The sequence below is a fragment of the Rhinolophus sinicus genome, linkage group LG01 (assembly GCF_036562045.2).
Source record: "Rhinolophus sinicus isolate RSC01 linkage group LG01, ASM3656204v1, whole genome shotgun sequence".
NCBI classification, from domain to species: Eukaryota; Metazoa; Chordata; class Mammalia; order Chiroptera; family Rhinolophidae; genus Rhinolophus; species Rhinolophus sinicus.
Genome location: NC_133751.1, coordinates 10,494,648 through 10,516,713, shown reverse-complemented (window position 1 = coordinate 10,516,713; position 22,066 = coordinate 10,494,648). Strand labels below are relative to the sequence as shown.

General features: G+C 37.4%; 1 protein-coding gene across 20 annotated transcripts in view; it reads right to left on the bottom strand.

The window, feature by feature from the left end:
* The window catches only part of SYNJ1 (synaptojanin 1), an 82,401-nt gene that overhangs the window by 15,888 nt on the left and 44,447 nt on the right, over positions 1 to 22,066 (bottom strand). For 12 of the 20 annotated variants that reach the window (XM_019730194.2, XM_019730182.2, XM_019730187.2 and 9 more), the window contains 13 exons: positions 20,482 to 20,673; positions 18,415 to 18,499; positions 14,077 to 14,217; positions 13,601 to 13,793; positions 13,163 to 13,321; positions 12,024 to 12,180; positions 11,304 to 11,421; positions 10,988 to 11,203; positions 7,983 to 8,061; positions 6,329 to 6,491; positions 2,207 to 2,410; positions 1,164 to 1,307; positions 567 to 605 (listed from right to left, as the gene is read on the bottom strand). In XM_019730194.2, the coding sequence (XP_019585753.2) occupies positions 567 to 605; positions 1,164 to 1,307; positions 2,207 to 2,410; positions 6,329 to 6,491; positions 7,983 to 8,061; positions 10,988 to 11,203; positions 11,304 to 11,421; positions 12,024 to 12,180; positions 13,163 to 13,321; positions 13,601 to 13,793; positions 14,077 to 14,217; positions 18,415 to 18,499; positions 20,482 to 20,673 (1,890 nt within the window). The remainder of the gene's footprint in view (positions 1 to 566; positions 606 to 1,163; positions 1,308 to 2,206; positions 2,411 to 6,328; positions 6,492 to 7,982; positions 8,062 to 10,987; positions 11,204 to 11,303; positions 11,422 to 12,023; positions 12,181 to 13,162; positions 13,322 to 13,600; positions 13,794 to 14,076; positions 14,218 to 18,414; positions 18,500 to 20,481; positions 20,674 to 22,066) is intronic. The other 8 variants (XM_019730186.2, XM_019730189.2, XM_019730191.2 and 5 more) reach the window with 1 other exon arrangement.

Below are 22,066 nucleotides of genomic sequence, written 5' to 3'. Positions count from 1 at the left end.
TATTGAAAAAAATAAAATTATTCTTATATTTAAAATAATGAAGCATGAGTTTTATGACAAGTTATGATAAAGCCATGCAAAATGAAAGATGCATTTCAGATAATTATTATAACTTTAACTTGCACTCCTATGAAATTTTGCTAATTACTTAATTTGTTAAGCTACTAGACAAAGGAATGTACTAGAGCATCACTAATCAAATACTCAGGAGATGTTCTATATTCACTGTACCTGAATCCCTTTTGAAATTAATATGATTTGGGGAGATTAAATCTTTGTAACCAAACTGACTATATTTATTAAGGAAAAGTGTATCACACCTTGATGAGTAATTCACCTATGTCTACCTGGGAAGTGGAGGCTTTTGCTCATTCTAATAAAACCAAGATCTAGTCTTTTACTTAATGGAATATAATGGAAATTTGGAGCTATTTTTAACTTGGCGTATAAATATCACTCATTTTGACTTTTATCAAACAAACCTAAAATGTCTTCAGTTACAGGGATCAAACTCCAAAACATCAATGAACCAAGGTGCACATATTATGACAAATATAAATGGTTACCTCCAAATTCTTTTCTAGCAGGTGCAGGACTCCTAGCCCCTTATAATTCATAAGAAAATATGCAGCAGGAAGGAAATGACATTAAATAAAGAATTGAAATGTCAAAGATTTATTATAGTACTCATGATATCAAATATCATGTAGGAACTATATGTTAGTATCTTGGTATTACAAAAAGCTATTATTTAATGCAAGTACTTCTTATAATTTAAGTAATAACATTATACTTATTTAAAGAGAACATTTAAACAAATATATGAAACTTTATAGTAAATAAGTATATGTTTGTCCTTCAGATCGAATTACACATTTAACAGAAGTCAGTATAACTACATCAAATTAGCAGAAACAAAACACTTCTTGCACACTTGTAAGAAGCCATCTATGGAAACAGAACACAGAAATCTAATGGTGTACACTCTTTTTATCTGTTCTGTCATGCCTACCATGTTTTTAGAAAAAAGCCGAAGAAGTAGCAACAATAATAGAAAAACAATACAATTCAGAATCTAGAGGTCTGAAAACATGCAAAACATTTTTAACAGTGTGGAGGAGGATTTTCAATCCAGCAGAAATGGAAATAAAGTGGTCTGTTACCTGAAGGTGGAGGTGGTCTTTGTGGGGGAGCTGGACGTGTGGGAGGAGCGACTGGGCGGGGAGGAGGTGGCCGCTTGGGCTCCAGGATCTGGGAAGAATCTTTTTGCTGCAGCTGTGTGGCTGGCAGAGTGTCACTAGGAGAACCTGGAAAAGTGCCTTAGGTAAGCTCAGGTTCCAAGTGGGTGTGAACACAGAGGTACGGAACTTCCTATATACTTATGATAAAGTCTCTATTTTGCTAATTTTCTAAATTTGTACCGTAACATAATGACACACATTTTCAGTATCATTACCAAAAGCAGTTCTGCCATTACATTACCCTTTGGGACCATGGAAGAAATAACGCTAGCTCTATGTGGACTTTTTACCGAGGTCCCAGGGGCTAAAGGTGATATACTGAGTGGCCCTGTCAAGACAGCACAAAGTATGTAAGTTAGTTGTCGTCTGTACTTTCTCTCCACCTCAGCTTATCTTGCATTTACTTAATGACGCCAGCCCTCTAAGAGTAGTAGGGATAAACTTGAGAAGTTTAGAAACGGAAGATACTTTCTGAAGACACCGGTTAGCATGGAACAGACTGAATCACGTAATATAACAGCTTCCAAAGACAACCCTTCCGAGCTTGGAGAAGTGATGGCTACAATTTCAATTAAAAAAATTTGTTTTGTGTCTACTTGCTCCATTCAACAATTTGGGTAATGTAGAGATGTACAGCTATGCCCAAATAGTTATGGGTTCTTACTATACCGTAGAAAATCATCAATTGTAAGAAAGGGACAAACCTTAACACATAGAGGAAAGGATTAGGGAAAAAGTCTCATCTAGTGACGGTGACAATGAGTTTCGTTTCCATTTAGGGCTTACCGTCTACAAAGCTTCCTCTTCTGTACGCACAAAAGCCACAGCTCACTTTAGCATACAGGAATGAAAGTTCAATGAAAATGGCTCACCAAAGGAGATCCAAAGGCATCGGACACCTGACCACCTAAAATCAAACACACTGACTAGAGAAAGTCATACAAAACTTTAAATACAATACACACTTTGTGAAGTTGGGTGCCCAGGAGCTCTTGATGGTGCTCGACTTGGTCTTATGGGGAGGGCAGGACCCTCTGCAGTTGTAGGGGACTGGCAGGGACTCGTCCGGGGTGAAGAGCTCGGGGAAGTGCCGAGGCCAGAACTTGAAGATGGCTGGAGATGCTGAGGAAGGATTTCCTCCACTTCAGCATTATAGTCGTCAACGTCCCCTAAGGAAATGCAAGGTTATCCAAGTTACCACCATTTAGCTTTCTTAGAGTGCTTCCACCAATCTAGATTGTAAGGGGTTACATACACAAAATAAACATGTTACTATCATGACACTGAAAACATGCACAGATTAAGCATGTAGGCATACATAAAAAATTCCATATGTATAAAACCAGAATTAGTACAAATGCTCTTATAGAAAATGTGATTAAAGATATTCTATTATGTCAGAGCAACAGGATGCCAGTGATGACCACATTTGGAGCTGGGTTGACTCAGGGGCTTTCTATATTCCACAGGGCAGCCATCTCAGTGCTGGCAGGCTCAAAAGTTTATGCTTTCCCTCCAGCCCTTCCTGTTTGCTCTGTGGAACTGCCCCGTTCCCACTGCCCTCACGACAGACAGGTGTGGCCCTGGGGTAAACAGGTTCTGGGACGCCACACCCTTCCCTGGAAGCCTCCTCACTACTTCTTCCCCTGTGCTCCCCACCCAACAGACTCCTTCTTTGCTGCAACCGAACACTGGCCCTCCCCTGAGGTCTCCTCATGTCTCCTTATCTCAGGGCTGGAAAGTGGGGCCAGAGTGCCTCCCTAGCAACCTAACTCCAATTCCAGAACATTAATCTTCCAACCCTGAACAAAAAGGCCACTTCTCTGAGGCTATGCCATCAGGAATTGATGTAAAACCTTGTGCATCCCGCTGCTGCCATACGTGCAATCTCCATCCTTCCGGTCACTTGAACCCATTCACCAAGGACTAACCGGAGAGCAGGATGGTAGTACCTTTCTGGGTGACATCAAAGTCCACGTGGCAATGCATCAACAACTTAAATGGTCTTATCCCTACTGACACTCTCCTCCACTCCAAACACACACAGACTGCCCCATCCCCCCTCAGAACTGTGCGGCCTCTAAAACCATAAACTCCGAACGCTTCATTCCGACCACTTTTCCTCTCCCTCAGTTACTCTTCCTTCTTTCAACTTCATCAGGATCCAGGCCTTTGATGCCTGTGCTTCTCTGTACTGTCTTCAGGTTCCATGTTTCTCCTCGTCAACATCCCTCTGCTATTCTCTGTCAACTATTCTGTCTCATCTGCATCAATTACACTGTTTAGTCTCCCTAACAGCACGTGGGCTGCCGAGAGCTGGAGAAAACCACCAGCCCATTGACGGCAGTCACAGATTTGTCATTTTCAGCCTCACCTGGGCTCCCAAAGCTGCCTGGTAACTCCACAATTTTCTGGGTGGCTTTCCCCATTCTCAGGAGCTTCGTCTTGAACCTTCTCAACTCTCTTGAAACTGTGGGTTGCCCTATTCCTGCAGATAACCTCAGCTCTTAAACTGCACAGGGAGAAGAGAAGTCTTCAGATGGGAACTGCCCGCCTCCTCTCCAACCACCGGGCCCCATGCTGGAGTCTGCCTACACGGGTGGCACTCATGCCTGTGGATGGAACAAGTGGGGCTCTGCCCACCCACACGTCTTCAGTGACCTTGCTCTGTCACTCACTGCACCCTCCCCAACACCATCAGTCCTTTTCCCTCTACCAGCCCTTTCCATCAGCACTAGGCACTCTGAAGCCATTTTAAAACAACCCTTCCTGCACCCCCAATCCCCCAGAGCAATTGCCTCGCCCTTAGCCAATCTTCTTTAAAGAGCTGTCTACAGACACTCTCTCCACTTTTTCACATTCCATGCACACCTCAATTTACCACCATCTGGCTTCACCACTCCACTTAAATCACGCTCATGAATGTCACCAACAGCCTCCTTCCCTGTTATTTAATCCAAAGGACAAGTTGCAGTCCTCGTTTCTCCTCATCTCTCAGTGACACAGAACACCACTGACTATTTCTTCCTCATCACCATTTCTTTCTTTCTTTAAATTAGTTTCAGGTGTACAAAACAATATAATAGTTAGACATTTACACCCCTCACAAAGTGATAACCCCTCTCCCCCAATCTACTACTCCTCTGACATTGTATGTAGTTGTTATAATACAATTCCATTGACTCTCTACCCTATGCTGTGCTCCGCATCCTGTGACTGTGTGTGTGTGTGTGTGTGTGTGTGTGTGTGTGTATGTATATATATGTATAAACTTGTAGTTGACATTCATGATTGTTCAGCTTCAGCTTCAGGTGTACAGTGCAGTGATCAGGCATCTACATCATCCCTGAGGAGGTCTCCCTAATAAGACAAGTGCCCATCTGACATCCTACAAAATTTTTACAACATTATTGATTACATTCCCCAAACTGTCCTTCATATCCCATGGCAATCTTGTGGTTACCAATTTGTGCTTTCTAATCCCCTCACCTTCTCCCTCATCCCCATCCCACCCTCCCATCTAGCAACCCTCAGTTTTTTCTCTGTATCTATGAGACTGTTTCTGTTTAGTTTGCTCATTTATTCTATTTTCTAAATTCCACATATAAGTGAGATCATATGGCATTTGCCTTTCCCCGTCTAACTTATTTTCTTTCCTTGATTTTTAAGCCACTCTTTCCTCTTGGCTCTTGGACATTTCTAGTTGTTTCTTCTCATTTTTCTTTTATGGGCAGCCTTCTTCGGCCTATCTTTAAAGTCTGTTCTTCTCTGTTCTCAGTCCCATAGCCAGTTCTCTCCCATCTCTGTATCGTATCATCCTTCTGGCCAAGCTAAGAAACAACCCTGGCTCTAAGTGCCATTAGCACCGCCCTATGAGCCCAAAGCTCTCTGCTGAGCACCAGGCCCACATACCCACAGCCTACATCTGGGCCCCACAGACTCCAGACACCTCAAATCCAACATGTTCAAAACCAAATTCACCTTCCGTCCCACACCTGCTCCTGGCCTGCCTTCTTTGCTCTCCCTTACTCCCTGACAGGCATACCTGCATAACCAGCTTAGATCCTTTCCTCCCCCTCAGGCCCCTGAACATTTTTTCTTTCTCCTTCACCCCTTTGACCCTCTAATCTAACTCTCAGCCTTCAGATTCTCAATTTAAATTTCAATTCCTCTGGGATACCTTTTCCAACTTCCCAAATCTACAGTTTGGCGACTCTCCCATGAACTACCACAGCATGGTTCATTACTGCATTTATGTCATGTGATTATAACTAACTGCTTACTTGTTGCAATACCCACTAAGCTGAGATCTGGCGGGGCAAGGTGACATCTGTTGAATTTCCAGCATTTAGCATGTACTGGCACATAAAAGGTACTAGAGAAATGTGTGGCCTAAGCAAACAGAGAAATGTGAAAACTGGAGATAATCTTGTAAGGTGTTCAAATCTTAAATGCATTATTATCTACATGTACAGGCTATCACAATATGATGTATTGTCATTTTATAAACAAAGGTATGCATTTTTTATGGAAAATATGCTAGAATAATATGCATATAATACTAGAAAGCAAATGCATTTCTTAATCATGTTTAAGGAAATTATTATATCCAGATAACCTGTCCCATATTCTACACTTGAAATTGCTGTTTAGATGGGTGGATTCAGTTTCAAATGCATGTATTCTTAGCTACTTTGAGAATCTTTTAAAATTACTTTAAATATATCCCTTTGTATAGTAATTATTTTGAACCCATTTCCGCGGTTAGAATACCCACTCTGAATTTCTCCTTTTCTATTTTAACTGCAACTAGTGAGACCAACCACTCCCCCAAAACACCAACTTGTGCTCCTATCACATAAGGACATAAACGAACATTAGTAAAGATCTTAACCTTTGAACAGCAGAATGGCAAATACATGTGAAGTCTAGCTATAAGCAAAATAAACACAATACAATGCAAAACATAATCTAATACTGCTATGTGTGTTATAAGAAGAGAAGTATAGACTTGCAGACCAAGGCTTTACTGATGGGAAGGAAATTTATCTAGGAGTACAGAAGTCAAATGTGTTCAATAAACGAACCTTCCATATCGAAATCTGCTGCGACCTCCGCATCTTCACCGAGCAGGGTAGAGCTTGTTGACGATGGCAACGGAACACTAATTTTCTCTAAACTCATTTCTTCTTCCAAAGTTTTGATCCAGTCTGGACTTTTTAAAGTGATAGTTATAGTCCGACCCAATAACTAGTTGCGTAAAAGACACAGAAAATAAAAATTCATTGGCATGAAAATTACCTATCTTGGAATAAAGTGACTGCCTTAGTTACACTATGCAACAGCCTACGCTTAAGTTAGCTAGACTCAATTCAACATAACTGTTTCACGCATACGGAATTTTTAACTAGTTTAAATATTTCCAAATCTCCCTTTAAACACTCATGTTGCTAAGTCAAAGGTCTTCTTTTCTAGGATGCAGTTTCAAGTTTCCTTTGCTGCAGTCAGTATCTTTCCCTAACCAGATATAAATTTGCTGACAACTGTGCTACATAATTTTATATTTCCTATGATTCTGATCCACAGATTAAATTATTGTTCCTATATGAAATAACTACGGAAGAGACAATAGAAAATCTTTAAAATACTTTTCCTGTTCATTTAGACCTTCCCAGCTTAGAATATGGTCTTAAAAACTGCTATACTGTCAAAGTAGTTTCAGCATCTCAAATGTTAGAAGAATATTGAGACTACTTAAAATCTTCAACAAAAGTTAATCATTCTGAAAATAGGACTGTTATCATGAAAGAGCATTTTGCTTTTGCTATAAATTTGAGTGCTTTTAGACAAAAGTATAATCTAAAATAACCAACACATTAAATCAAGTTACATTGTCCTATTGATGTATTTAAAAAATACTTTAAAAAAACTTGCAGAAAGCCACAAGACACCTTGGTCAAAATAGATTGTACACTAGAAAGACGTTCTCATTTACAACTCATATTAAAACAAATTTTCTTTCTAAAACGTAAGCTCTCTCCTACAGTTTTAACTTCCTTTGTTTGAAGAGTTTCTGGAGTATATATAATATGTGAGCTTTTCTAGTATTTCCAAATGAAGTGGGTGGCTATGACCAACATGCTGTGATGACAGCTGGTGCCTTTGTGACAACAGATCTTCCTTGGCTCAAAGTACTACTCATATTAGAATTTCTTGATCACCCTGATACAGCTAGTACCCACCTGACACCACACATAGTTATTACAACATTGTTGACTATATTCTCTATGGGAATTATTTTACCTATGCTTTGAAAAAGGTACCTGAGTACCACTATTCAAGCCAATAAAACCAGTTCCTAGGAATAATGAGCACCTTCCTCCCCCTTTTTTGTAAATAAAGCATTTTCTTCATTTGATAGAAATATTTTCTACTCTAGGGAAAATATCTATCCCCATTAAGATTTTAAAAGCTTTTATATAAATATATAATTAAAATCAAATTAGGTGGTACACATGTTTTTTTCTTAGTCTATGTCAATGGTTAATATCTCTAGGGAGGGACTAATATAATCCTGAACAGTCAGAACCTAGTCTAAATAATAAATACTAAAGCACACTGTAAGGTCCTTTATCCTCCTGAACTGGAAATACACTTAGATGATCTTGCTGCATGTCTATAAAAATATAATCTTCAGACAGTTAACTGCAGAATGGTTTAGAATCAACAAATGAAACTTACCTCTTTACCATTTAGGCTTAGAACATTCAAGGCAGAACTTCCCTCCAAAAATGTAACCCACATTTTATCTTCTACAAATCTTCAAGAAAGAAAAACAAACAATAAAAAGACATAATTAATACCTTAGCCAGTTAGCCCAGTGACTAATCTAATAATTATTGATTAACGAGGGCCTATAGAGGCCGGGAAGTAAAAACAAGATGGAGAGCAGTAGGGCCCGTGGTGACCTAGAGAGGGCACTCTTCCCCCAACGTGTTCAAATTCAAAGGGCTTCCAACTACTATGCTCATAAAATAGTCTTGCAGGATCCATTTATGATCCTTGCAAATCCAGTCCTTTATCTCACTGACATGGGAAAAAAGGGCCAGAGGTTAAGCGGCTTGTTCAAAGAGACCTTCCTTACAAAAGGTGAATAAGTTACAGGGCTAGAATCCAAGTGTCCTGAACCCATATTTAGTACTATGTATTTTTTATTTCCCTGAAGTAAATTTCCTTTGATGAACAAAGAAGACAGAGTTGTCATTAAAATCTGTCTGTCTGTGTATCTCAGACCTTCCTGAAGGAACCTTAGCTTATGGTCCTTGTCTTTATTCACTGACAGCCATCTACTCTCTGGGGACTTCAGTGGCCTTTGCTATGATTCTAAGTTTACAATTTTAAAGTAAGAAACCCCAAAAGTAAAAAATAAAAGGGACATTAGGACAAGTTCTGAAGAAGATGGTCACTGATATGTAATAATGTTATCACACACAAAAAAAGAACAAAACAAATTATACTGTTATCAGTCTTATTTACAGAAAGAATTTTATGAGTTGAACTATTCCCAACTGTATAAATCAAGTTCAGAAATCCTTACAGATTTTTCAAAGGTGAGAGACAAGAAAACATGTACATGTATAGATGTTCTCTCTCTCTCTCTCTCTCTCTCTCTCTCTCTCTCTCTCTCTCTCTCTCTCATTCAAAAGTATGGGTTATGGATATTAAGAGGAAAAGGCTAAAAACAAAGTGTGCACAAATATTTTATCCAGGCCTGGAAGAGATTTCTACAGTCACTCAAACATGACCAAGGTAAGTGACTCAATTTCTTTGGCATAAAGTTCTAAGTTGCAGGATACTGTCATTTGAAAGCTATAGGGACATTGTTCATACCTAAATACTATAAGAGTATCTTTTTCAAATTGTGGATAATGGAGAATATCCCTCCTCCAAAGGTTCTAGTCACTACTATAAGGTTGTACTTATCCTGCACCAGTCCCTTGACCCTGAACATGATCTGTTCTTTGATAGTGGTACCAAAGCACTTGGGGTCATACGGCAAGGCAGATTTCTTGGTCCTATCCTTAATTAGCAATGTGCTCCTTACACATTTCTAACTTTAACAAGAGATTCTGGTTGTAATATCCATGGATTTGCGTAGGTCCTTTTAGAAGCTGTATTCTCTTCCTGTTTTCACTCATTAGAATAAAACCTTCTAGATTCCACCCCCTCCAATCAATTAAGTATCTACATGCATCTAAATTTGTCCCATCTACATTTCCAGGAAGCCTCTTATTTATATATAAGGGGGGTTACAGAGTTCCATCACTCCTTTAATGGCTGTCTTATTCTAGATCAAAAGGTGATAATCAGTTTAGCCTTACTATTGACAGTCCTTTCCCTGTTTACTTTCATCGTCTGCTTTTTGTATTCTAACTTTGTTGTCTGAAGGTGTAACAACCAGAATATATTCCAGGTCTGGAGGCACCTCCTGGTTTTACAATCTAAGGGCAATGCCTTGCTTCGTTACCCGTACTGTTTGTAATGGTGATAGCACTGGGGAAAGCTTTTGGCTCCAGAGACTGGGTTCTCATGACAGGCAGTCTTCCATCCCTTACACACACTTCGGATTCCTCTAGCCCAGAGCAGTACTTTACATTTTCTCACGAGGACACTTATGTGCTGCTTTGCCGCCCACTCACACAGCCCACATTATGCTCCTGGGGTCTGGCGTTTCTGCACTTGGCAAAGCTTCCTGTCATCTGCAACTTGGAGATTTCACTCTGTACTCCCTAAGGCCTGAAGGTTTTCAGAGATTTTTTTGTTGTATTTTAAAGCTTTGGGGTAGATCTCTGTCAAAAGATTTGAGGGGCTTGTTTACTCTCTGAAAGGACTCTAGGTCTCTTGGGCCTGCTTCCCTCACTACAAGAAACCACACCATCTTCGTTCTGGCTTCCACTGTGTTTAGTATCCAGGGAGGCCATACACGCACGCTGGTCTTTCTTCCCAAATAGATTACAAACAGGAAGCGAGTCTTCAGCTTCTCCGCTGCTCTTCCTCAGCAGAGATTTGCCCACTGAATATTTATAAAACACGCCTAAAGAAGCGCATTAACAGCAAAGACAGGAATCGAATGGTACTTCTCCCCATGGAGCACAAACACATCCATGTTATTCAACGTCTCAAAACGGCCGCACACTTGGAAGAGAACATTTTTTTAAATAACGGAAGAGACACCTGGTTCTGCAAAAGGCAGATGGTTAAGTCAACAATGGAAACCAAGACTGGCACGGATGACTCCTGAGTGTTCATCTGCCACTGACGTTAGGTGGAAATTATATGAGTTAAAATTACTTAAAACATCAAATTTCTTAAATTGAGGAGGGAAAAAAACATCACTCTGCTTTACTTTTACCTCTCCTTAAAAAAATAAAATAGCATCACATCTTCCTTTTGCCACAGGGCTTATATGTTATATAGGAATCTGGAGGGTCACATCTATACATGCACATAGTTTTGTCATCAATTGTTCCTGTAAAGTTTCACTATTGAACTATAATTTTCTAAGTAGAGAATTCAGTTTTAAAACCTGATAGCTCTTTGAATAACATTTCTATAGTATGATTCTCCCATAGTTTGAAAATAAAAATATTCATATATTATTCAAACACTAAATAAGGTAATTTCTAATATAGAAACTATTATTTATGAATCATGAGCTACTTTTGAACAGTAAATATTTTACTCACCTTATGAGTATAACTTCACCAAAATTTGTAAACTGCTGCAGAAGCTCATCGATCAAAGTATCATCAAAGAAATTGTTTTCTGGTACAGAACTTCTGATTGAGACCAATACCGTACCATCGGGTGGACCCTGAACTGCAATGACTTCTTTATAAATGTTTTGTCTCTCTTCAGCTTCAACTTCAAATATATCTATATCAATCAAGGCAACGACAGGCCTTAAGGCAGAGGGAAGACAGATGTGTCAGAAACGTTTAAGAAGAGACATATTTCAAAATAAATTTCAAGCACTGTAAGTAATACTGAGATTGTTTAAACCTATGGTCGGAGGTCTTCAGCTCCGCTCTCCCATAGTGCAGCAAAGTACCCGGAGTCCACGTGTAGAGGATTTTGCTTCCATCTTGAAAACTAGCATTTAGAAGATCTAAATCTTCAGCTGCAGTGAGAATAAAGCAACATGTAAGAGAAGCTATGTGATGACAGATCAAGGGGAGCAAGGTGCTCTCTCCTTGGCTTCACTGGCTTCAGTTGTCTGAGGCTGGGATGCCGGATACACTTGTTAATAGGCAGGAAGTCTAGACACTTTTAAGTTACAAAGGTTTTTGGGTGACCTTACCATTTTATGCTTTACTTAGTAAAAATTAAGATAAGGCTTTACTTCTGAGATTACTTAAAGGCCTGTTACCAAACAGGGTTTCCTAAATAATTCAACACACAGATCATAATATTTGCAAACCACTTCAGTTATTCATATTAAAAACCTTAGCTAGCATTCAACTGAAAATTTCACAAAAATGTTTCCTTGCTTCTCTTTATATGAAATTATGTCATTGACAGAAAATAGACTGAAAAATTAAATAAATTATTATAAAGAAGTCTGCGGATATTTTTAAAAATGTTTTGTATTTAAATTTTATTTCTTATGTTCTAGATAACCCTTGTTGAAAAAACAGCCCTCCTCCCTTGATATTTATACCATTCCCTCATCCTCATAAAATCTGCGTTAACTCATTGAAATGTAGAAGTCTGTTTCCCCACCTGATCTGTCGAAAGGCCATTTCCTTCTTCTCCAGAGGACACGGTCTGTCCATGCAGGGGTGCGGCACTTTTCACTCGTGTCATAGTCTTCAGAAAACAAATCATATTTATATGTCGGAGCAAAGGTTACTTTTCCTTCTAAAAATCCTCTAAAAATCTACAATAAACATATACAAAGTAAGTTACTTGAAAAGCAAAAGAATTCTGTTTACATTGAGGCAGCCATTCATTAAATGTCTATTATGTGCTGGAGACTCTCACAGGGAATTTGTGTGCATCTGATAAACACTTCTAACTGAATGGAACAAAGCCTAGGAAAAAATAACCTAAGACGTGGCCTTTTTTCATGCCACTTGTTCGACCTTTGATTAAACCAAGTACAAAAACATGAATAAGGGAATTTCACCAGACCTTTGAACTGAATTGTAACGGATTTTGGAAATCATATGGTCTGATGTCTTATTCTCAAATGAGGACTCGGCGCCTAAAAAGGTTAAATGGTGCCCAAAGTGATGGAATGTAAGTCTGATGACCACAAAGGCACCATACTGAGTGGCCATCATCACCTATACTTTGAGAAAATCGTTTTTAAATAAATTCTTTCAAAATTTTGTGGCCATAAGTTTTAATAAATAAGTTTCAAAAAGGCAGATGATACAAGAAATGAGAGAAGAAAAAATAAAGCCTATTACCGCAGGATTTTAAAGTCAAAAAACAGTAGCCCTAAAGAATAAGATTCTAAATTTACTGTCACTGAAACAAAACAAAACAAAACATATTCTTCTACTTGAAAGTGAATTTTATAGAGACATAATATATTTTTCATCATAGGAATTGACATGGGTTTTCCTTTCCTTTTTTTTTTTTTTTTTTGAAAAAAGGAAAAGTAATTCTGTCTTTGTTAAACTATATATATATATTAGGTTGGTGCAAAAGCAGCTGCGGTTTTGCAAATATTTTTAACCTTGTAAACCACAAATACTTTTGCACCAAACTAATATGTATGTATATGTGTGTGTGTGTGTGTGTGTGTATGTTTCAAGAGACTATAAGAAAAGGCAATACTATGATTAAGGAAAGCACGTTTCATGAGCAATATTTCCTTCTCAATGCAAGTATCCTCTTAAGTATGTATATACCTGTCCAGCATTTTTCTGGTTGATAAGTTGATCTCCTGCTATAAGAGAATCCCAATTTTGCTGTCTTATGAGCTCTTTAACTTCTTCATTAGGGAGATCAATTCGATAGTTGAAATCACCACACCAAAATACATAGTCATGGGAAAACAGCATCCTTCCCTGGAAGCAAGGGGATGGGACTTTAAATTCAAAACAATCAATTTAAAAAAATGTTTTACAACTATCTCTCTGCCTCAGATATGCCCGCCTGCCCCAGGCCATGCCCTACTTATTTAACCCAATACTAATAACACATGAAATAGCTATTTAGGTAAACACTAGGAACTACCTTAAATTTTCTAGGAACTACCTTAAATTTTCAAAAGCTGATGTAGAATTTGGGGTAGATTAAAATCCATTTCTGAGCTCCATCTTCAAGAACAAGCAGCAGGGACTTACCATAGGGAAACTCAGTTTCCGTACTATTTCTACAAAGTCTTCATTTCTTTCTTTGACTTGTGATTGTCCCGCAGCAAAGTGGCTGCAGACGAAGCAAAGGCTTGTCGTGTGGAATAACATTCGTATCGCAACCGCTCCCTTATTTCCAGTGGCACCTCCCATTCCGGTCTTCACAGTATCAACTGCGACATCCCTTTAGAACAAAGAACTCTAAATCAAAGATCTGAAATTTCAATAGCTGCCTGTGCATAAGAAATTACGGATACATGTTACATAATTAAATAACTACGTATCATGTGGCAATTTGAGGGCAAGGCTGTGAAACTGTACTATTTTCACAATTCCTATCAATGACTCTTTAATCAAAACCACATTTAAAAACAAGAAACACGGATCAGCATCAGCGTTTCTCTGGAGCCTCCTCCTTGTTATCTGATGGTAGGAAGTGGCCTCAGGAGCGAGTGCTGGTCACTGACCTGATGAAAGGAGCATGCTGAGGTCTGATGAAAACAAACAGGCACACGCCCACCAGCTGCTCAGAAGCCAGCAGCACGTACTTGTTGTCTCTGGAGACGGTCTTCTGAAGTTCCACAGCCCAGAGCTTCTGATTTGTTGTGCTACCAGAACATGTGAAAAAAGGAATCTTTAAAAAGATATTGACAACATGGCATATTTTATGACAACTGTCAATTATACCTTTATATACACAAATTTAACAAGACTAACCAACAGTCATGAAATCTGTACCAACAGTGAAATCTTTATGTAGGCTGGTTTCTTGTTTCCTTTAAAAAGGAAACCCCAAAATTTAGCCAAAAGAATGAATACATTTCAAAATCTAAGCTACTACTCCTTTACAAAGAAATTTAAGCATACTTGTTTTTAACTGAGTGCTCACCATGTAAGTAACCTCAAGCTTGTGCACATTACTTTTTCCTTAAGTATTCGTTAGGATAATAGAGAAGAAATCCAGATTCATTTTCCCCCTTTTCCTTATTTTTCTGGATTATAATTCTTTTTAAAAACTTACTATAGAAACATTTTAAATATACAGAGAAAATAGACAATCATAAAATAAACTACCATATAACTATTACCCAGCTTCAACAATTATCATCATTTACCAATCTTATGTCTCCATCCTCTCCCATTTTTTTGGAGGGGTAGGGGTAAAACCGGAACAGTTTAAACCAAACCTAAGACACATGCCATTTAACCTGTAAAGACTTTAGTACGCATCTCTCATATGAGAGGACATTTTTATTTTTACATAATCACAATGCCATTAGCACACTTAAATTAACAATTCCTTAAGATCATCTAAAACTCAATTCATATTTAAATTTCCACGATTATCTAAAATACGTCTTCTTACAGCTGGTTTCTTTAAAACAGGGTTCAAACAAGGCCACACCTTGCATTTGCTTGCTGTGTCTCTTGAATCTTTCTTAATCTTTGTCTTTCAACCCTCTCCACCCCCTTTTTAATGCCACATGTTTTTAAGAAGCTGGGGCATTTGTCTGTAAAATATTCAACAGTCTGGGTTTGGCTGATGTGTCCTCATGGTATCTTAACTTATCCCTCTATCCCTCACATTGGTTTTAAACTGGTTAATGTAGAAGCTTAAGAAACACGTTCAATTTTATTTGTTTTGGCAAAAATAACCTCAGGGGTGGTCCAGTCACCCTTTGCATCTCAGCAGGAAACACATCATCTCTGTGACATTAACCTCATAGGCTGCTCAGAGGGTGACAATCTAATCAACGCTTAACAATAAAAAGTACACACCCCCTTTTTTACATGTTTATATTCCGCCTTGTTTTAAAGTTACTTGTATTCATTCCTTACTTTGCCTTTCAAAATGTAATGTTCCTGGATGTCTCTCCAAATATCTGATGTGTGCTTTGTACATATACTTTGCCTCAAATGTGTATTTAGCTATTTTGAGGATGTCTATTGTTTCTTAAAAAAAAATCCCTTTCAGAAACATATAACACTTTGGAAGGTACTTTAACTCTTTGAGACTACCAGCAATCTACTGAGTCAATTATAGTTCCAATTGAATTAATAGTACTCCAGCAGTCTCTTAGAAAACTAATGTACTCACTTATGGCAGGATCTATAGTATGTAATAATAAGCACTGTAATGACATGAGATAATGACAGGATCATAGCTTCAATTTTAAAGTTTGTAAGCGTTCTTCAAGAAACAAAAAAGCTAGGCAGGATCTTCATGGTCATTTTGACAATCAACATCCTCTCCATAAAGAACATAAAATTTTCTGACGATCTCACTCTACGTTATTGTGGTTCATCTCTGACATATTGATGCTAATAATTTTTCTCTGTGTGTATTATGGTTGTTTCTCTAAGGAAAAGTCCCCCCTTTTAATCCTTCTTCTAAGGTTTTAGCATCCATTGATCATTGCCTAGATCCATTATTTCATTAGGGATTGCAAAATGTTGATTTTTGTAACGTCAGCATACCACAGGCATTTGTAACAAGTTAGAATTCTTCTATAAAGAAGTTTCCTCTATTCAGTTACTCTGAAACACCGTTCACACAGAGAAAGCAGAATGAATGCTTAAGTCTTTATCTGTAAATTTTCAGAGTAATGGGTTTGTGCCCAAGGACCTCCAACGGAGAGCAAAACCAAGTTTTCTCATTGTTCCAGGTCACACAAATGACAAGTGGTAAAGCAGAGAATATGACCTCACATCCATCTATCTAGTCTATCTAACACGATGCCACACTACCTCCAAAATACGAATCCAGACATGGACTCTCTACCTACCATAAACCCACCACTGTGACTTGGATTCTGAAAAGAGAATGGCGGCTTTCATTCCTTTCTTCAGCTGACTCAAGTCATCCTCTCAAGGAACCCTAATCGTTCCACTGAAAACTGCCTGTACCTCCCTCCTCCACATGCCTGATCCCCTTTACCTCCACCTATTTATTTTCCATGGCACTTAGAAAACAAGTAAACAATTTGATAGTAGGAACCTAAGAGTATGCTCTAAGACATGAATATCTATTTTCAAACAGCAAAATGAATGAAGTTGGATTTTTCTACTTCCCTGCATGAATTGCTATTCACTTTGGCAAAAAACAAACAAAAAACAAACATCACTTGCAAGATTGATTCCATACTATTTCAGCCTAAAATTTTATTCGAAAATCTTTAAAAATGTCATAAAAGATGGGCAACTGCTCAACTTTAAAGCAGACACACTTTGTTAAAATAAAGCACTTAAGGTTTAGATTTCACTCAAATATTTGTATTTGTAATAAGGCTTCAGAACAGTAGTCCTCAAAGTGTGGTCTGGGAAAATCCCTGCGGGTCCCCCGAATCCATGAGGTCAAAACTATTTTCATACTACTACAAAGACATTGTGCCTTTTTCATTGTGTTGACTGACACTCGCCTCATGGTGCAAAAGCAACAGTGAGTAGAAGTGCCGATGCCTTAGCAGGAATCCAGGCACCAAACTGTATGAGCAGTCAATACAGTTGTCACTGTCATGCACCTGCACTTTAAAAAATGCCATTTCACCCAAGAATATCCTTGATGAAGCAGCAAACATTATTAATTTTATCAAAGTTCAATCCTTAAATCACATCTTTTTGATACTCTGTGATGAATGGGAAAGACACACAAAGCACGTCTGCTGCATACTGAAGTATAAATGGTTGTTTTCACGGAGTAGCACTTGACAGTTTTAAGTTGAGAGCTAAACTGCTACTTTTTTCATGGGATACAATTTTTACTTTAAAGAACTAATGACAGACAGACATGGTTATTCAGACTTAGGTTATTTTGGCAAACTTTTTTTGGACCAATCCTGTCTTTTCAAGGGAAACAACCAACAGTATTTTATTTCTAATAATAAAATTTGAGTTTGTAAGCAAAAATGAGAATTTTGAAAAACTTGTATCTGCTGTGATCTTGACAGCTTCCAAATACTTAAAAGAACTTGCTGATGAGATCAGTGATGATAGTAACCAATGATATTTTGATACTGTATAATGAAATGTGTCAAAATTTGGAAGATCTACATAACTCAGTGAACTAATATTTTCCAAATGACCAATACATGATGTTTCAAAATCATGCAAGAATAAAAGATAGACCAGTAAATGTCAATATAATAGAGTACAAAAAGTTCACTGCTATGGTTTTAGATTCCATATTGCAACTAATCTTTAAGAAACTACTATTTGTTGAGTTTTGGTGTAATCTCAGAGAAGAAATTATCTGAAAAGTCTATTAAAATATTTCCATTTCTAACTACATATGTATGTGGTTTTCTTCATATACTTCAACCAAAACAACATATTAAAACAGACTAATGCAAAAGTAGATGTGAGAATCCAGCTGTCTTAAGCTAGATATGAAAGAGATTTGCAAAACTATAAAACAATGTCATACTTCTCGGTAAATTTTTGTTTAGGAAAATAGTTACTTTTCAGGGGAAAAAAAAGCATTCTTTATGGTGCAGAAAAGTGTTCTTTATGTTAACACATAAAGGGCTTATTATTGTTATTTTTAAATTGATTAAATGTTTAAAATTTTTCATTTTTAATTCCTAATGTGATAAATATTGAGAGAGAACCCATATAAACAAAAGTTCTTTAAGACTTTCAATATTTGTAAGAGTGTAGTGAAACCAAAGTTTGAGCACTGATATTTGACAGTTTAAAGAGGACCTTCACATATATTATTGCAATCTCTCTTTGTAACAACTACTTATTTATCTGCCCTCCATGTCCCGGAACTAGAAATTTTTTCATGTGTCACCTCTCTGGCTTACCTTGCGTTCACAATGTTTCCAGCATTCAGCTCTACCATTTCTTCAAAACCAATTGCAAATATATCCGTTGGCTTACTTCTTTTATCTACAATTAAGCATCCAAAGAAGACTTTTAAAACATAGCCTTAGATAGATGGCACCTTTCCCTCGTCCCCTCCCCACCCTGTGTCAACACAACTAAGATCAACACCAGATCTCACAAAAATCCACTTTTGTGTTTTAATTTTCACCAAATTCAAATTAATGGCAAAAAACCCATGAGTGGGACAAAACTAATTTAAATTTACTTTCTATTCAGGTATCTTAAGTTTGCTTCTTTAAGACTATTATTCTAGAAGATCCTTAAGGCCTTTCAGAAATCATTTTGAAAGAATTCTTGCCAAAGTTTGTACCATGGACAACACAGAAACAAGCCACTTTTAAAAGGCTAAAGTAAATAAAAATTGGAGAGGTAAACGGAATCTTCAGAAAAGGCACAAACAATAAAGTGGTTGAGAAACCCTTTCAAATTAGAGAACAGTTGGGAGGGATTTTTCACATTCACATTTGAAAACCACAGGCTTGATCTTTTTGCTATTTCGTAGGTGGAAGAAATCCAGGAAAACCAGAAGAGATTCAGTGGTTAAAACACCCCCTCTATTCTAGCCATCAGCGCTCTCACAGCTGACTACGACTAAACGAGAATAGAAGCTGCTTGAGATACACCGACCAGCGGTACTTTGGGTGGCCTAAATATTCAGAAATGAGGATAAATAGCTAGAAAGAGGCTATAAATACTATGAACTAATACCGAGAAATAAAAAAATAAAAATAAAAATATTTATTGACTGCTGTTGTAGGCAATGCTTACTATATATCATGGCATTAAATTTCCACACCTTATAAGACAAATTATTTTTGCCTGTTATTTACAGACGGGAAACTGAGGCTCTAAAGAACTAAGCCATTTGCCCAAGTTCACACATAAAATGCAGTGTGGCACAAAGACTCTGGAACCAAACTGCCTGAATTCAAGTCGTGGCTTTGCCACTACCAGCTCCATGACCTTGGGCGGCTCACTTCCCTTACTATGTTTCAGTTTCCTCATCTGTGAAATTGGAATAATAGTATAGTAATAGTGTCTATGTAGTAGGTCTGTTATAAGGATTAAACGAACAAGTATGAAGTACTTATAACTGTAGTGTTAGCTATTTATTACTATTATAACTAGTACTACTACTGCTAGTACAACTTCAAGTTGGTTCAATGTAAAATGTGAAAAGGGGCATGTTAATAAACGTTTGGGGAAAACCTCAGGGTTTAAGATGTGATGATTAAAGATAACTAAAAAAAAGTAAAATGTGTATCTCACAAGTTTCCTGCACACACCACCTTCATACATAATACTTGGTAAATGTGTACCAGTTTAAAAAGGAAGTTAAAGTTGACTTTAAAAACGGAAGCAGACTGGAATTCATGATTCTAAGCAAAATCTTAATAAAAGTATCCTCATTTTAATGTTTGGTTTTGGCTATTAATAGCATGGTGGCAGAGTACCCAAACTGAATGACAGCCAAGTTAAATACTGTTAAGTTATGAAGTAACAACAAAAGTTACAAGTTTTGTAAGACTACTTATGATCCACCCTGAATATTTCTTATCTTAGCAACTAAACTGAGGACTACATTTGAAAAATGGCACACACTAGATTTGAAAAATGAAACTCAAATGACCAATTACAAAATAAGCTTGCTTTGTGTCAGGTTAAAAGAATAAAAACAGAACTAATTTTTCTTACATGTGTGGTTGCCTCTAAAGATATCTATTTATGTATGGATCCTACTTACTGAGAATCGAATTTCAAAGGAAGAAATATTTTACCTTTTTTTAAATAAAGTATAAAATAAAGACGTAGGAATAAAAACAAATGTAAATTTTTAATAGATTTGGTCTATAAAATGTTGGCCTTCAAATTTATAAATTGAAGCTTTTTTACAAAGCAATGTATATTGTGAAGTGCTACATTGTTTTCTAGATTAATAAATCAATCAGGATTTATTAATGAAACCTATATTATCAAAAGCCAACCTTGAAACTCCTGGATGCCAGCTAACTTGGGTGCATCAAGAAGCCAGTCGGTGAGTGTCTGATTCTTAAAAGCTATACTGCGAAACTGTTTCCCACCGTTCACATTCCAGGTTCCAACACATACTCGGATTTTCTTGGGCTTTGAATACTTGTAGAAATTCTCACACATGCTCTTTAGTACTTTAGAAGAGGCTAATCAAAACAAAACACAACAGAATTTTAGCTGCATTAAACCACTGATTAAAATTGATTTCATAACTGTGAGATGTCTGGAAAGTACAATTATCATAATCACAAACAAGCATAAGATACATGCAGAGGAACAAAAAGAGATCAGCCTTGAACATAAAGCCCAGCACGACGCAATTAAGCAACACAATTTAAAAAAAAAAAATTCAACCACGTTAACTACAATAACCAAAGTAAGAAAAGCTATTACAAAATTATTGTAGCAACATAAAACATGCAGAACAAACAGTTGCTTCAATGAAATGCTACGTTGTTTTACAATGTACAAAATTAGAGATGGAACACTTTAAGGAATACAGCGATTGACTCTCATGTAACTTTCATTCAAAGGCTGGTAAAAATACATGTTTTATTTCTCCCCAAACAAAAACATTTAAGAACATTTCCATTTAAGATTCTAGCTACTGACAGGTGGTTTGATGAATTATGGCTCCTTACAAAATGTGTATTCATTATGGATGACAATGAGATGTCGGAAAATGAAGTCACTGATAAATGCTTCCCATCTCTCTCAGAGTGGAAGCCAAGGCCTTAACTGTCTACAAGGCCCTACACGATTTGCCTTGCCTTTCTGCCCTCACCTGCCCCCCATTCCCTGTTCACCCACTGCTCAGCCATTGGCCTCCCTGCTGTTTCACAAGGAGCCAGGCGTGTTCCCATCCAGGGGCCTTTGCACTGGCTGCTTCCACTGCCTGCACCACCCTTTCCTCACTCCCTTTGGATCTTTACTTTCCAGGGAAGCTTTTCCTGACCATCTTATTAAAATCTGCATTCTGTCCCTTACCTTCCATATCCTCTCCTTGAATTGTTTTTCTCTATAGCATTTATCACCATTTACAAATACAAACTATGTATTTTATTTATTTACCCTGTAACTATGTGTCTCCTCTCATAAAAATGAAAGCTCCACAAGGGCAGAAACGTTGGTCTACTTTGTTAACTGTAGTATCTTAGTGACCAGGAGTGCCTGGTACATAGTAAGTGACCAATAAATAATTGTTAAATGAATGAATGTTCGATACATTTTGGATCCTCAACCTCTTGTTCTGCATATTTTTTGACTACCACCTTCCGTGTTTCCCCAAAAATAAGACCTAGCCGCATCATCAGCTCTAATGTGTCTTTTGGAGCAAAAATTAATATAAGACCTGGTCTTGTATTGTATTATATGTTATATAAGACCCAGTCTTATATTATAGTAAAATAAGACCGGGTCTTGTATTAATTTTTGCTCCAAAAGACGCATTAGAGCTGGTTGTCTGGCTAGATCTTATTTTTGGAGAAACACAGTATCTTTCTTTCTTCTAAACAACACCTGATTTTGCTTAAATTAAAT